Below are 15,804 nucleotides of genomic sequence, written 5' to 3'. Positions count from 1 at the left end.
TAATATCTTCATCAATGACATAGACAGTGGGATCGAGTGCACCCTCAGCTAGTTTGCAGATGACATCAGGCTGAATGGTGCGGTCAACACGCCAGAGGGATGGGATGCCATCCAGAGGGACCTGGACAAGCTGGAGAAGTGGGCCCCTGTGAACCTCATGAGGTTTAACAAGGCCAAGTGCAAGGTCCTGCACCTGGGTTGGGGCCACCCTCGGTATCAATACAGGCTGGGGGATGAAGGGATTGAGAGCAGCCCTGCCGAGAAGGACTTGGGGGTACTGGTGGATGAAAAGCTGGACATGAGCCAGCAATGTGCGCTTGCAGCCCAGAAGGCCAACCGTATCCTGGGCTGCATCAAAAGCAGCGTGGCCAGCAGGTCGAGGGAGGGGATTCTGACCCTCTGCTCTGCTCTGCTGTGACCCCACCTGCAGCACTGCGTCCAGCTCTGGAGCCCTCAGCATAAGAAAGACACGGACCTGTTGGAGCGGGTCCAGAGGAGGGCCACAAAAATGGTCAGGGGGATGGAACACCTCTCCTGTGAGGAAAGGCTGAGAGCGTTGGGGTTGTTCAGCCTGGAGGAGAGAAGGCTCTGGGGAGACCTTATTGCAGCCTATCAGTACTTCAAGGGGGCTTACAAAAAAGATGGCGGCAAACTTTTTAGCAGGGCCTGTTGCAACAGGACAAGGGGGAATGGCTTGAAACTAAAGGGGGGTAGATTTAGACTGGATATAAGGAAGAAACTGAGGGTGGTGAAACACTGGCACAGGTTGCCCAGAGAGGTGGTGGATGCCCCATCCCTGGAAACATTCAAGGTCAGGCTGGATGGGGCTCTGAGCAACCTGATCTAGTTGAAGATGTCCCTGCCCATGGCAGGGGGGTTGGACTAGATGACCTTTAGAGGTCCCTTCCAACCCAAACTATTCTATGATTCTATGAAACTGTTAGAATTTACTGTTTGGAACCTTAATCAGTAAACTTTCGAAAAATAGACCATTTGTTATGTATCAAGGAAGACTTACCCGCAGGCTTGTCAAGAAAATATGCGAGCAAACAGCGCATGACAGCTTGGTGACATATGACAAGCACATTTTCCTGCCTTTCAAGTTCCATAATTACCGGCTCCAGTCTCTGAACAAGATCTTCATAGGACTGGGTGGGGAGGAGAAATACACGGCACATTAAAAAGGGAACACTCTTTGAACAGTATGTGTATATACAGTGGATCTTACTTTCATATTAGTCATCTTCTAAATGTTTATTAGTGCACAGGCAAATACTGTAGTAATAATTTTCCTTAAATTAAGAACACAGTCCGGGTCTTCCAGACTATCAAAGAGCATACATGTAACAAAATAAATCTCCCTCATGGAAAGGCTTTATTAAATTAGTCACTGTGATCAAGAATTTCCACAAAATCCCTAGAATTTAATTCATGGCATCTGCAAATGCACAGGTTAAGTCTTGCACATTATTTTCCATGCCTCATCTTCAAAAGCATCTCTCTTCCAAGCAAAAATCTGGGAAGCCCAGCCTACAGCCATCATACAAAGAGTTCACAAAGCCTGACTTGTTTCAGGCTGCCCTTTGAAAACAAACTATGGGCTAGGTGAACCAGCCTGGCGATGGCAGCCACCATCCCTTCAAGTCACAAAACAAGGAGGCCGGATTTCACTTGCAACCTGTCCTGCACAGCACACGCACAGGGAATCTGCTGCTGCAGGTGAACAGCAGGATTTCCGCATGTGCATGCTTAAGTTAATTTTCACATGCACAGTAAAGACAATACTTCCAAAACGTGTCACGCATTGCAGGTGCGGAGAACAGCACATCACCCAGCAGGGCAGGGGATGACCACAGCAGAAAGCCTTCACCCCGGCCCCAAGGCAGGCATGGGGGCTGCCCCGTTGGAAAGCAGCACTGCTTATTCAGACCTTGGGAAGAGAAACCCAGCGGTCTCCAGCGAGGCAGCGCAAACCCCTGCAACTCTTACCAGGGACAGAGAAACCGCCTTTGACAAACGACTGAGATCAACTGATCACCCCAAGGCGATGAGACAGTTTGAAATGTTTGTCACCATCCCAGAGGATGGCACCAGTTTGAAAAACAAACACTCCTTGTTCAAACGGATTAGGAGAACTTTGCAGCTTAATGACTGCCTCATTAGTAAGACAGGGGTCATACCCCCAAGAACACTGCTCTTATCACAAGCTGCTCTTAGTACAGTGATTACTCTTAACTGCTGAGGAAAGACGACCACCAAGCTCCGCTTCCTCGTGGACAAACAGCTGAGCAGCTGGTCCAATTACTCCTCCACCCTGCTGCCCTGAATCCTAAGCCTCTAGCACCCACAGACAGGCCGTGTGACCATCTGGTAATTGCTGCGCCGTAATGGGTTTGCTTTAGAAAAGCTGTCAGCAAGTTATTTTCCCAGAGGCAAGGAGTTTATTAAAGTGAAAGACCAATGTGGCTACAGATTTCCGTAGCATCTCAGCCAGAACTGCATGCAAAACAGCCATTATCTACAGCAAGGACGAATGGAAAAAGGCAATCTTGGCACTATGTTTGCATATGCAATAGTCTGAAGCCTTGCAATCATTCTTCCCGCTTTATCACTGCGGGATCAGCATAGAAACGATGCCCACAAGATCAAAGCTCTCAACCGTTTTCTGAATCAATTGTTTTATTTTTCAGGCCCTAGATCAAATTAAATGGTCTGGGCTCAATCCTTGCAAGCTCCTATATGCTCTCCCCTGGAGAAAGGAACAACCTTTTTATTAATTTTAAAATTTATTTTCTCCTTCCTAAAGCCATGTTTGGCTTATCTATTCACAGAGTATGTCAAGCTTGGCTACATTATGTCCAGTGAAGGGAACCATATGTCTCTTCAATATTCCTTTGTACTCGGTATCACTATATGCTTTCCCCTGGAGAAAGGAACAACCTTTTTATTAATTTTAAAATTTATTTTCTCCTTCCTAAAGCCAGCATGCATGTATTCAAGACGACAAGGAAGCCCTTCGCCTTAAGAGAGAAAAAAGAGCATACCTCTCCTTTAGGGTATCTGTATCTGTATTTGTCTTGGTCTCTCAGTGCAAATTCAAGCGGATAATTTTCTTGTATTTCTTCATATGTCATTTCTTCACACACTCCCTATAGGTAATAAAAATAATTAAAAAGCATGTATTTCCAGCAGTGCAAAAAGCAGGTATCACTCTTACATAAAGCCATATATAAATAACCTTTAACAATTGTATTTTTTTACTCTGACACTTAAAGACAAAGTTGTCACACATGATAAACAGGACACTCAGCCGGACTCAGATGTGGTTAGAAGGAATCATTAAATCCCTATACAAGTGAAGTTACGTATATGGGCAAGCAAGGTCACTGAGCATGGTCACATTTATTTGCACCTCCTTATATATCTTACAGGTGCAGCTGGAAAGTGCCAACTATCAATGCCTTTTTTCTTTCCAACCCCCACCTACTAAAAATTTCATAGCATCGTGGCTTCTACAGGGGAATGTTTTACTGGGAAAGACAAACCAAGACTAAATTAATTATGGCAAATTTTAATAAAACGTTTAGCCACGTTAACAGGAATTAATGACAGTTTTTCCAGCCTCTAGAACCAGCTTAAATGACTTTCTATCCCCTAAAAGGCACATCATTACAAAATTAAGTACTTCCTTCAGCCCTAGCAAACAAAGCAACTTATTAGACGTCTAGAAAAGAAGAACTTACTGCATCTATCTCATTCAAAACCTTCCACTGCTCATAAGGCACTCCCAAGGCTTCAGCAGTCTGAATTGTCCTTTTCATCTGGCTGGTCCAAACTTTCAGGTCTTTGATATTTTGCTCATTAATAAATTGTGCCAAGCTTTTGGCAAACTGAAAGAAAAACCATGAGACACTGGATGAGGGCTCAGAGCCAACACACTGTGTTCAGTTTGGAACACAGGCTCTAGCCTTTGTAAACTCATTGTAACTTTTCCAAAAGGCTCTGTCAAAGTTTTTGCTAAGAAATACAACACATTCTATTAAGCCAAGAGGGACAGGGGAGGGAAGGAAAGGAGTACAAGGAAGACACAAGTTTTCTGCGGTTCCCATCTTTACCTCCAGGAATTTTCTTTTCAGCTTTAACTTGTGAACCTTCCCAATTATCCAACAAGTCAGGATTTTACAAAAATACAGTTAAAAATAAAGCCTCTTGACAACTGCTTTGTGCTGTAAGGTAAAAAGGAATTTCAACCAACAGAATTGACAGATAAAAGAGAATATACCAAATCACAAAGTGTGTCCATCCAGTTTCCACTACCCACATATGCAACTAAATAAATCCTCCTTAAACATGTTAAGAGGAAAAGGGTGTAGAGGAAGAAAGCTGTAATTACACAGCACAAACTGCACACATCCACAGCTATACACAAAACCCAGTCACACTTGTTCAGGAGGCACATACTTCTTTCCCCCTGACAGACAGTCCAGGATCTCCTCCTATTCTCCCTTTCAGATTGAGTTCACTTTCTCCATGTCGACAGAGGTAGATTGACCGAGGAGTCACATGGATATTCATGAGGTAGTAGACAATCCGGCTCTGGATGTGATCCATTACTCTGTTCACAAGGTAACTTCTTCCAACATCCATAATTTTAATATAAGAAAGATCCCTTTCATAAGCAAACAAAAAAATATGTAAGATTCCACACAGTTTCTATTAGCATGTAGCACAATCTTCCCAACCCTCTCTCTCCTCATAAAACAAAGGGGCAACAAGCCAAAGCAATACACAAACCCTCAGTTACCCATGGAATGTGCATTAGCCCTAAGAAACAATGCAATACTCCAAAGGCACAGGATGAACTCTATTCCCTTCACATGTAAGCTGCTCACATCACTTTCTTTTCTGTTCCCTTTACTTGCACTTTGTCTCTCAAACCTAGATCCTACTCTTGGAAAAATACAGCCCTCCCACTGAAAGGAAGATTCAGCGGAGTCATTCAACTGTGGTAGCTTCAATAAGATATCCAGATATTTTACGATACTAGATATTTTTCTCCAGGTTACAAACACTTGCCCCACAGCAAGTATTTGTCTGATTGCACCCAGGGGCCAAAAGGCACGGTCACTATTTACCCATCTCGGTAAACCCTTCCAGAAAAACTACAGCATCAGAAGGACCAGGGACTAGCTTGAAGCAAGACATTTTCTCAACCACTCTGTCAACAACTATTTATTAACAGTACTGTAATTCACCCCACCACTACCTTCTCTCAGCATCAGACAGGTTATAATTTCAATTTTCACTGCTTATCCTTTCTCATCTGAGCTATAATTTCAGAGTAGTATCTAGTTTAAAGGAGGAAAAAAGTCTAATAAGCTGAAAATAACCACTATTGGTTTCTAGCATATGATACATCGCACCACAATAAAACAAGAAAACTTTTAATAAAACCAAATGGAGGTGATGGGAAGCAAGTATCATCACCTCATCTCTGATACTAATGATTAATGCCAAAGAACGCTATTTCACCCAGGCACAACCATTAGGTCCGTCACAGAAATTACATGCATGAACTGATCTGATTGAACCAGCTTCACACTGCTTACACTCAATTACATTAAAATGCAGCTCAGCCTTCTCTATAGCACTGGTCCTGAAACAAACCAGGAGCACCTGGTATGAGCGCAGCTCAAAATCCCACACTGAAATCCTGGACTGCAGCAAGAGAAACAGGGCTCCTCCTCACACGGTTCATCCCTGCCTCACTTTCAAGTGTTGAAAGTGAATGAAAAACAGATGAATGCTTTGGCACGAGGGCAAATAACCTAGCTATGAAAGTTTCTGATAGCCCTGCATCTGCAGGATAATTTGCAAGCACAAATAAATAAATTTAGAAGTCACATTTTTAAGACTGATGTGTTCAAAATTCATCTTAGCCATGTCAACAAATGAAGTTATACTTACAAATCACTCAAGTCTCCTCTACATACTAAAAAACCAAACAACCACCAACCACTACAGCTAGTCTGGAATAATTTCTAAATGCTGGTTCTACCCCAGAAGAATCATACCATTCTCCACGTGGGAAAATCAAAAGGAGTATTGTCCCAGAGTAGACTCGTTAGCCAATTTTCTTCAACCAAGCAAGTTTCCAGGCTACACCCCCAGAGTCAACTCTCTCTAATTTGCCAAAGGAAAGAGATTAAAAGCCATTAAAAAAACATGACTAGAAAGCCCTAGTCCCCGATACAGGATGCTCCAGCCCCTAAGGAAACACCTTAAAATAACTCAGTTGTGATCAGAGTATTATTTCATCACTTACTTGTCAAGAGTTTCATCTAATGTCTCATACGAGTTCTTGTAGCACTCTATTCTTTTCATGAAGTCTTCTGTCGCTTCATCATTACTACAATCAACATAGTCAGGACTACCCAGCTTCACTTGCTGTTTAAAAACAGGAGAGTAGTACATGAGTTTCTTTCCCTTTTTAATGAAGTTTAAAGGAATAGGAAGGGGGAGAACACAACACAAAAACTTATTTTCTGGAAGTTAATTAAAACATATGTAAAGCAAGAAGAGCTATTCTTCATAGAATTAAACTTCTGAGTTAGTATACACACGGACAGGAAAATAAATGAAAAGTGTTCCATTAATGGGAGCTAATGTTTTTTTGCTATTGGAAGTTGTTATAATGTACTTCTAAAAACACTGAACTACTTTAAACCTCTTAACTTAAAGCAGTTAAAGCAAACTTTCCTATACTCACCACAATGTTTGCAGCAATGACCTCTGGATCTACACATACTGACTCAACAAAAAAAGTCTTCAGTCCAAATGGGAAGTCACGTGTACAGAAGGAAGGAAGAAGATGCATTAAAACGCCTCTGGAGATTAACACACACGAGCAGCATGTTGCCCACTTCCATGCTAACCCCTTTTTAACAGAGCCGTGCCTTAAACTTCCCTCCATTTACTCAGAAGGTTTCTTCAGACCCTCTCATCAGAAATTGTTGGCTTACCATTTCCTGAAGTATCATGCTCTACACTGTTTTCCCAGCAATGCTTGTTAAGTGGAAAAATTTTGCAGTGAGAAAAATTCAGGATGGAAGAGGATGCAAGTTCAGCCATACAAACGGTAACTAATGCTTCTGAAATAGTAATTTAGAAGCCTTTCAACTAATGGAGTAGCCTCACTTAAAAAGAGGTTTGTGTTTTGCTGTTCCAAAGGTTTATGGAGACACAAGTTTAGAGGAAACGGAAGATTAGTGGAGAACAGCTAAATGCAAAACAATCCTGGACAGAAGGCAGAAAGCCACAGGAAGTTTTTGGTTTGTACAGAACTAACACAGAATTCCCTACGTGTTTCTGCAGCAAAATCTGAACTGCACTAAGAACCGTATTTTAAACAGTTCTTGCTGACAGTACACTCAGAACTACAGGTCCAGGATGACAGAAGTGAAGCCATAGCATAAGAGAGATTAGCTCCAAACAGTACAAACGTTAAAGATGAGAAAAATGAGGATGGGGTGACTTTTCATCACAATGTTTGAGAACACGAAATGCTCTATTGACTAAACATCTAGGAAGGATGTGGCATATGCTAGTGCACTTCTTAACTAGAAGTACAGATAAGGGGGAAACTATCACTGCCCTACTCGTCCAGGCATTAGCTCAGAACTCCTTTGCTTTTGACTCACCTTATATCCGTTTTCTTCACCAAATTTGTAAATAGTTTCTCTACGTTCTCGAGTCGTGTTTGTAGCATCAAAGACCTAGGAATAATTACGGAAAAAGAGAGAGAGAGGAATTAAAAAAGCATCCTAGTCTGTGAAAAGCACTGCGTTAGTAACAACAAAAATACAGGTTCAGAATCCCTCATGCGAAGGAAAGCAATGAAAACACTTCCCCTTCCCTCTGCCCTGCTACCTCCACATGCTCAACAGAAAAACAAGACATTCCTACTTTATACACATGATTTTCTAAATACTAAAAGAAGTAGTATTTTGAAAGCACTACTAGCAGAACAATGTATTTGGAAGAAGCAACCAGAATTTAAGCCTAACACGTAATACAGGACAGAATCTTCCTCCTGGCCCATATCAGCATTAAATACTGATGCATAGTTTTTTTAGTGAACTTATGCTACACAAAAAAGATGCTGCAATTAATATGCTATTCAACATGCGAGTGTCAAACTTTTAAAGGGCAGAAGATCTGCAAGACTTGTAAATCCTGCCCATGAATTACAAGATATATGCAGCCATTTTTCTAAGAACTTATGTTTAGCTCTGAACACACCAGTGTTTTACCAAAGTATAAAGTTTACCTCATGTCCCCAGCAGCACTTGTTACTATAGTTAATGGTTTTCCCCGATTAGTTAATGAAAACACCACACAGTTGTGTCAGCAGTCTTCAGAAAAACATTATGCACAAAATATTATTAATGTGAATATACAACATCAGTAATTAAACAGCTTATATTTTGCATCCCATTATTAAATACCCAGATATGCAGCAATTTACTTTTGAGTTTCTCCTGCTCTCTTCGGAGATTTCTCATGTCAGTAACACAACTGCCAAGCAATACCCAGGATGCTTTTTGGCCAGTAAGTCTTCACCTTTCACTTCAAACACTAGACTATCAAATAGAAACACAAGTGCAACCAAAACAGCAGACGTGTTAACGGTATGTCATATAATGTGGCGAGAAGGGGGACGTTTTTCTTAGTGTTACCCTCTCCTCAGTTAACCCCTCAAATGACAAAGGTGGTTGCTCAACATGGCATCATCACCCTGAACTTAAGAGCTCCTGCAGCAACAGGAGCAGACCTAACATACAACTCCAAAAGAAAACAATCTGATATACTGAAGAGACATTGGAATGACTCCAGCTGTACCATCAGACACACACTGTTTTGTAGGGAAACATCTCAAGAATGTGTCTTCAACAAGAAACTTACAGCCACGTGCCCATTTTCTTCACTGAGGTACCGTCGGACGTCATTCAGCGCTGCTAAGGCACATTGTCTTAAAAATGAAAGAGAGTAAAACTCAAATGCTAGTTAAAGTCATTTTATTAACGCACTTGTGCATTGTGATCGAAGCCCCCTGCAAATGTTAGAGAATCTCTCTCAAACACACCTATTTTTTCATCAGTCACCCGCATGAAACATGGGAAAAACCAACAGAGGTCAACCAAGCTATACTAAGGAAATGCGGTCATGGCCATCTGCCTGAAAAAAGACCAGTCCAGCGCTCCTCTGTGCAACTGATACAACTACACATCACCACAGAATACCCATCAACTTTGCTGACCAGGATAAATTTTCACTGATCTACAGTAACATCACTGAATCATCCCTGCAACTGTATTCTTTTCCCAATTACCTATTCATAGATATTTGATGCTTAATTTGATTCTCAAAGAGGGAAAAAATAAATCAACGTAAGGCTTTTATCTTGTAGCCCAAAGTTAAAGTGGATAGACAACATTTTTCAGTAATCTACTCCTCTTTTGAACTACTGTGTAAAAATTGCTTATGCCAAAAACATCTGCTAAAACAGAGAGTAAACCAAAGTTAGCACCAAGTTTTAGGGACAGAGGTGAAAATAACACCCCATTGTAGTTACCAACCCAATGTAATTAGTACTGGAGACTGTTGAGGATGCAAACACCAAAAAACCCCACCCCCACATACTTTACACTTGTGTTAAATCTGGACAAGAATAAATTCATTTGCAACTTTGCTATTTCCCCAGCATTAGTATTATCTTCAAAGTCCATTATGATTTCTAACACATAAATAATAGTGGAGGGCAACATTAACAGTGTGCATGATTTACTCACTAGCAGAACAAAGCCCCAGTTATTTCCAGTAAGTACAGTCTTTTTGCAGTTCCAACATGAAACCCTGTCCATTTCAACAGCCTTTCTATGCATTACTACTTTATTTTGACTTCCAGACTGAAACGCCTAACTTCTCTTACGTTTACCGTATTCTGCATGCAAAGTTTCATCTTAAAAGAAAAATGAAGGCTTTTCAATCCTGACAGTATTTCCACATTAGCATGGTTAATAGATGTCAGGAACTGAGATTCATCAGTCAAGTCTTCACTAAATAAATACAAACCCTCTTTACTCATTGCTAACTAGGCAGATTAGCTCACACAGCCCATTTCATGTTATGTTCCCCACCATTTAGTCTAATAAGTGACACAGAGGCACATTAAAAGGTTTGGCTCTACCTCTGAGCAAAAGGTAGGGGCTTGCAAGGCTAATGCACCTCACATCTACTCCTTGGTCCCAAAGGATTAGGAGGTTCTTACGCAAGTTGTTCTCCTTTGACATTAACAATACTCAACTGCTCCTGAAGGGGAAAGGGAAGAGAGAGAGGCCAAGTAAAGGGGCAGCCTCAAAAGGAAGTCCAGACAGTAGGAAAGTCCAGACGTTTTTTATTCTTGAGCTGAAGCAATTAAGAACAAAATACTCTGTATTTTAAGTAGCTTAAAAAAAAAAAAAACGCATTGCCATTCCTCTAAAATCTGTTCCTTCTCATTTCATACTGCATTCACTTAAACATTTTCCTGAACATACAAAAAAAGACAATGAATGGTCAAGAAAATCAAAAGACCTTCCTATTTGATCTTCTATAAGAAAGAGAGGCAGCTCCCTCTCGCTCTAACCTTCTCTTTCCTCTAAAGGTCTTTCCTCTATATTGAAGTAGAGACTCTTCCCAGGCAAGAGGGGAGTCTCAAGTGCTTCTTATCTGCGCGCAGATGTTCATGCTGGTGCTCGCCTTGCTTTGCATAGCATTAGCAAAACATGGCAATTTTCAAGGCAGTGCACTGATTGACTGCATGAAGCCCCTGCATGGTGGCCAAAAAGACAATTTCAGGGAGAGAATAATAGTGTTTCATTCCCGCTCATTTGAACAGATAATGACCAATACAATTCAAAGTACTCCAGGCAAAAAATTCCAGTATGCAAACCAAAAAGAAAGGCAGGTATGTGGGGTTTTTTTTCTTCTTTATTATCCACACAAAAGCTCTGAAACGGCATTTTAGGAATTAGACAGTAGAGTCACATCTATTAGCTGATACCTTACAAAAAGGTAAGAAAAAATAATACTGCATTCGCTTAAACATTTTCCTGAACATACAAAAAAAGACAATGAATGGTCAAGAAAATCAAAAGACCTTCCTATTTGATCTTCTATAAGAAAGAGAGGCAGCTCCCTCTCACTCTAACCTTCTCTTTCCTCTAAAGGTCTAAATTATTTTTAAACTATTTGTTAAAACTGCTTTGTCTTGAGTGAAAATACCCTGGAATATCTGCAGGAATAACAGCAGTCACAGCCTACTGAAAGGTGAAAAGGAATCAAGTTTAAGTATTTACCTTCTCTGCATTTTTGATACTTGAGATGAAGCAATTAAGAAAAAAATACCCCAAATTTTAAGCTGCCTAAACAAATCACTTTTCCACCCTCTCTAGAATTTCTTTTCCTTGTCATTTCATACTGCAGTCTCTTAAGGGTCTTCTTGAGCATACAAAAATGCAACTTAAAGCAGTCTCTAAGAGCAAATTACACAGGGTACCATTTTAATACAATTAGCACTGGGTAGCCAAACACATTCAAAACTTACTTCCTGATTTTCAAGCCTTCTTCATTGTCAGGCAGGAAGAATTCAAAAGATTTATACTTTTTCACCAAATCTCGACGATACTGACCAACATTAAATTCTGCCAAGAAGAAACCAGTATTAGTGAAACTAACAGTATTCACATAAAAAGGACAAACGTTATGACAGCTTTGAAACTAAACTACCTGCAAGGATAAAGGAATTTCGCATGTACAAAGTCAACATATCATACTACTTCTTGTGTTTTGGGGGGTTGGTTTATTTTTAAATACAAAGACAACAACAAATCATGGAAATGGCAAAAGAACATTTGGGCTGTAGGTAGCTTCAATGGAGTCACTTGACCATCTTGCTGTGCCTTTGTCTGCCAGTTTGCCTGAACAATAAAAAGAAACTCTTTTCCTCCTTGGCAGGGTTGGTTGGAAGTCTATTTCAGTAGTCTACAAAGGACTACTAATAATCTAGCTTCTTCTTCTGTGTGTATCTGCAGTGAAACAGTATTCTGATAGCACCCCCCAAAACTTTCAGCTCTTATTTAAGCAAGGCAGAGCTCTAAATAGACCTAACCAATCTTGCTTTTGATAAACAAAACTTAAAAGTCAAGTTGTGGAAACATTTTTTCAGAACTCTGCTTAAATATTTCTATTCCTTAAGGATCAGTACATACTATTTCATAACCCCTGTTCTGTTTATTTAACAAAAACGCTTAAGTTAAAAAAAAAAGAATTTTTTAAAAATCAGCATAAGTACTGAACATAATCTTACCGTGATCTCTTAACAGTGGTCAAAGAAAACTATTCCGTATTTGGGCAAAGGTCTATAAGGCCTATGGCCATACACATGTCACAATATCAGATATGGGATTAGGGCAAGGCAGTTCTGTTTTGCCACACAGCAGACAATGACACTGTACCCTAATTAACTTCATTCAACAGCTCTGAAAGTAGGTCTCTGAAGTGCAATTAATGTTTAACTTGTTTCTGACCTATAGGTTTTCTCTGCTGAACTGCAAAGCATTTTTTTTTTTTAACATTAGATCAAACTGAAGTATTCTGTTTGAGAAGCTGCCAAGGTATAACTACCTGCCAGACTTCATTTCTGGAAAGAGGAAAAGAAGTAATTGCTGAGTTGCAATTAAGAAAAAAAGACATAGGATAAAAGAGCTTAACCATAAGTTGCTGCATATAGATTGCTGTTGGGATGGGGGGGGCAGAGAATAAAAAAATAAATATTGTTTATCCCCCCAAAAGTCAAGTTTTGTTTGAATTCAACAACGTTGATTTTTTTGTGGTCAGCTGTACGACATGGATTATAGTAGAATCCAGGTTATTCTGTGACAGGTTTAATGAGCACTGGCCATACTGGCTACATGAAAGGGTGGCTCCTTGTAAGAAAAACAGAAGATGCAAGAAGTTCAGATGGCCAGTGTTGTCAGGCGATAGCCCTTTAAAAATCAAAAATAATGAATTTCATAACAAATAATAGTTACTGAAAGAGGGTCATGTACAGCAAAGGAAAAATTGCTATCTAGTGGGACGATCTTCAGCCCTTATTATTAGCATCCACCCCTGTGGAAAAGTTTCACAAAGCTAACTGGTATCACAACTACCATACAGCCAAACTATTCAAAAAAGCTTCCCAAAGCTCAGTATCTAAAAACCACATTGCAACACAATTCTATTCAGGCATCTAATTGACCTCATTTCCTTCAAAAAGCCCAGACAAAAGTCCTTTGTATTTTTAACCATTTCACATTCTAAATGACAGAGGATTTTGGAAGGAACAAAAGAAAACACAGAACTGATGGCTGAAATGATTCGACTAACACATCAACCCTGGGCTATCTACCTCCACCTTCTGTTCTTGAACTCTCCAGCTTGCCTAATGTATGTTACATGAAAAGACAGCATTTATCTTTTCTCTGGTTTACATAACCTCATAATTTTAACCATCTGACTCAGAGAATAAGAACACTTACTACATTAAGCACACACTAATTCTAAGACATTAAGAGCCGAAGGGGTGACAGCTGTGAGGGCTACTCAATACTTAACCAGGTATCAATTCAGTCCCAGTCAACTGGACGCATTAGGCAACGTGTCATCTATTCCCTCAGTCAGTGAGGTATTCTAAACTGATTTCAGCTTCAGTAAAATTGCATCACTGATGACACAAACAACAGGAAGGGTCTGTGGTTTTCCAAAGGAGTCCCCAGTCACCCTTTCTAACGAAGACAAACCGTAACCAGCAACCTAGGATGGAATCTCATATAGCAACTTTATGTTGTGTATGAGCAACTTTACATAAAATCAGGCAGCAATGTTTTAAATATTTTTATTAAGCACAGACACATATATTTTCTGATGTGCTGCTCACAGTGGCCCATGAAACCTATCCTATAACTGAAGCAGAACACCCCTATCTATTTTACTGTATTCGGGATATATTCAACCAAGCATGAGCCAGATGTGGACAGTATCTTGTTTGTTGTCCAATACTGGATTTCTGCTTTTCAAAGTTCACATAGTAAAACGTTCAACACAATGACATATATACATATCTACATACATGTATATTAGATTTCATCAGCTTGGATATAGGCTAACGTATTTAGATTGTTATTCCACTTCAACCTCATGGATAAAACTGAAGTCCCTAAATATCTGATGCTGCTCATCAGAAGGGTGATCCTGTGTGAAAACAGTCAAAACTTAAGTGATAATTTAAATGCTGTAAATTCTCATACTCAAACAATGTAACGTATCCTCCATAACATCTCATCTAAAAAAAACATATTAGACAGTTTCTAAGAGCTTGAGAAAACACCAACTCCAAAAGCTATAGCCTAGAATCAAAGGCAGTTTAAATATAGGCCAGAACTCTTCATCTTGACTTCTTAGAGCTACTAGGAAATACATCTCTGAATATCCAGCCAAAAGTCTACGCTTTAGTACGATCTAACATATTTGACGTTACTTAAATAATTAACTAATCATAACTATAAAGCTACCATTACCGCACCAGACACAGAATCACAGAACACTAAAGCTGTCTTTTTCTTCTACAGAGACAGAGGAGAAGGCAGGGTGAGATTGCTGCTCAGAACCTCAAACGGACTTAGGTCTTTTTCATTTGTCGAGTTGGGCCCACAAGATACCACAGGAGCTCGGGAATGAGATAGGACAGCCAGGTCCTTGGCATAACCAATCTGAGCTGTCGATTCCCACTCAAAACACACATATAAAGTCATTAAGACAGTGATAACAAGTGGCTGCTTCAGCTCCCTGGGCTCTTAATATTCAAAGAGCTGTAACTCATTCCATAAATGCAGTTAAACAAAGAGTTACGCAGAGCATTACGCATTGCACAAAGTTCACACAGAAAAGAAGATGAAGAAGTCAGAACTTTAACCCAGAAGTGCTGACTGCTCATCCGCTCGTAAACGAGATTCTTTCACCCACAGAAAGAAAGGGGAAGGGTGGAAAAACAAAAATAAAGACAACAGCTGAAGAACCAAACTATTAAGGAACAAGGGCACAAAGTTGATTTAGGCACCTGGCAGAACAAGGAGGTAAATGAACAGTCACCAGAATTTGATTAATTAACATCTAAACAGAACAGAGAGCCTGTGTATGCTATTGCTTAAAAATAAGTTAACAAAGCAGAAGGATTTTCAGTAGTCAAACTGGGCAACAAAATTACTGGGAATTAGGTTTATAAAACACCTAACATCTGCCCTGTCCTTCTGATGTAAACAAAAAGTAAATCCATCACCTTTTGTAGGCACTCCAATCCAATTTAAATAGCGTGTCAGCTTCTTCGAGATGTAGGTTTTTCCTCTTGCTGGGAGACCCACCATGACAATCAGAGTAGGGCAATTGGTCATACATACTGAAACAGAAAACCAGAAAACTAGGATTTAACACTAACATTCCCACAAAGCAAAGGCTTATATTGCGGTGGAAAATTACAATCCATGTGCTCTCCGAGGAAGTGACCGTTCAAGCAGCTCATGCACTGTGTCCCACTATTTCAGGGGTTTTTTTTCAGGAGCACAGTGGACCTAACTGGGTTTCTTAATGCTGTGTTGAATTTTGGAAGGGCAAGTCAGTGGTAGTGCAATGCTGGACCCGTGAGTTGTATACAGGCAGAAGACAAGA

General features: G+C 40.2%; 1 protein-coding gene across 9 annotated transcripts in view; it reads right to left on the bottom strand.

Moving 5' to 3' along the window:
* The window catches only part of LOC143164054 (6-phosphofructo-2-kinase/fructose-2,6-bisphosphatase 4), a 54,355-nt gene that overhangs the window by 15,890 nt on the left and 22,661 nt on the right, over nt 1–15,804 (bottom strand). For all 9 annotated transcript variants that reach the window (XM_076346134.1, XM_076346136.1, XM_076346137.1 and 6 more), the window contains exons 2-11: nt 15,419–15,535; nt 11,648–11,744; nt 8,965–9,031; nt 7,701–7,775; nt 6,770–6,826; nt 6,326–6,447; nt 4,462–4,669; nt 3,744–3,890; nt 3,045–3,149; nt 1,019–1,148 (exon numbers count right to left, since the gene is read on the bottom strand). In XM_076346134.1, the coding sequence (XP_076202249.1) occupies nt 1,019–1,148; nt 3,045–3,149; nt 3,744–3,890; nt 4,462–4,669; nt 6,326–6,447; nt 6,770–6,826; nt 7,701–7,775; nt 8,965–9,031; nt 11,648–11,744; nt 15,419–15,535 (1,125 nt within the window). The remainder of the gene's footprint in view (nt 1–1,018; nt 1,149–3,044; nt 3,150–3,743; nt 3,891–4,461; nt 4,670–6,325; nt 6,448–6,769; nt 6,827–7,700; nt 7,776–8,964; nt 9,032–11,647; nt 11,745–15,418; nt 15,536–15,804) is intronic.

Source organism: Aptenodytes patagonicus, chromosome 8 (assembly GCF_965638725.1).
Source record: "Aptenodytes patagonicus chromosome 8, bAptPat1.pri.cur, whole genome shotgun sequence".
NCBI lineage: Eukaryota > Metazoa > Chordata > Aves > Sphenisciformes > Spheniscidae > Aptenodytes > Aptenodytes patagonicus.
The sequence above is the reverse complement of the archived record's forward strand: the minus strand, read 5'-3'. Positions and strand labels throughout refer to the sequence as shown.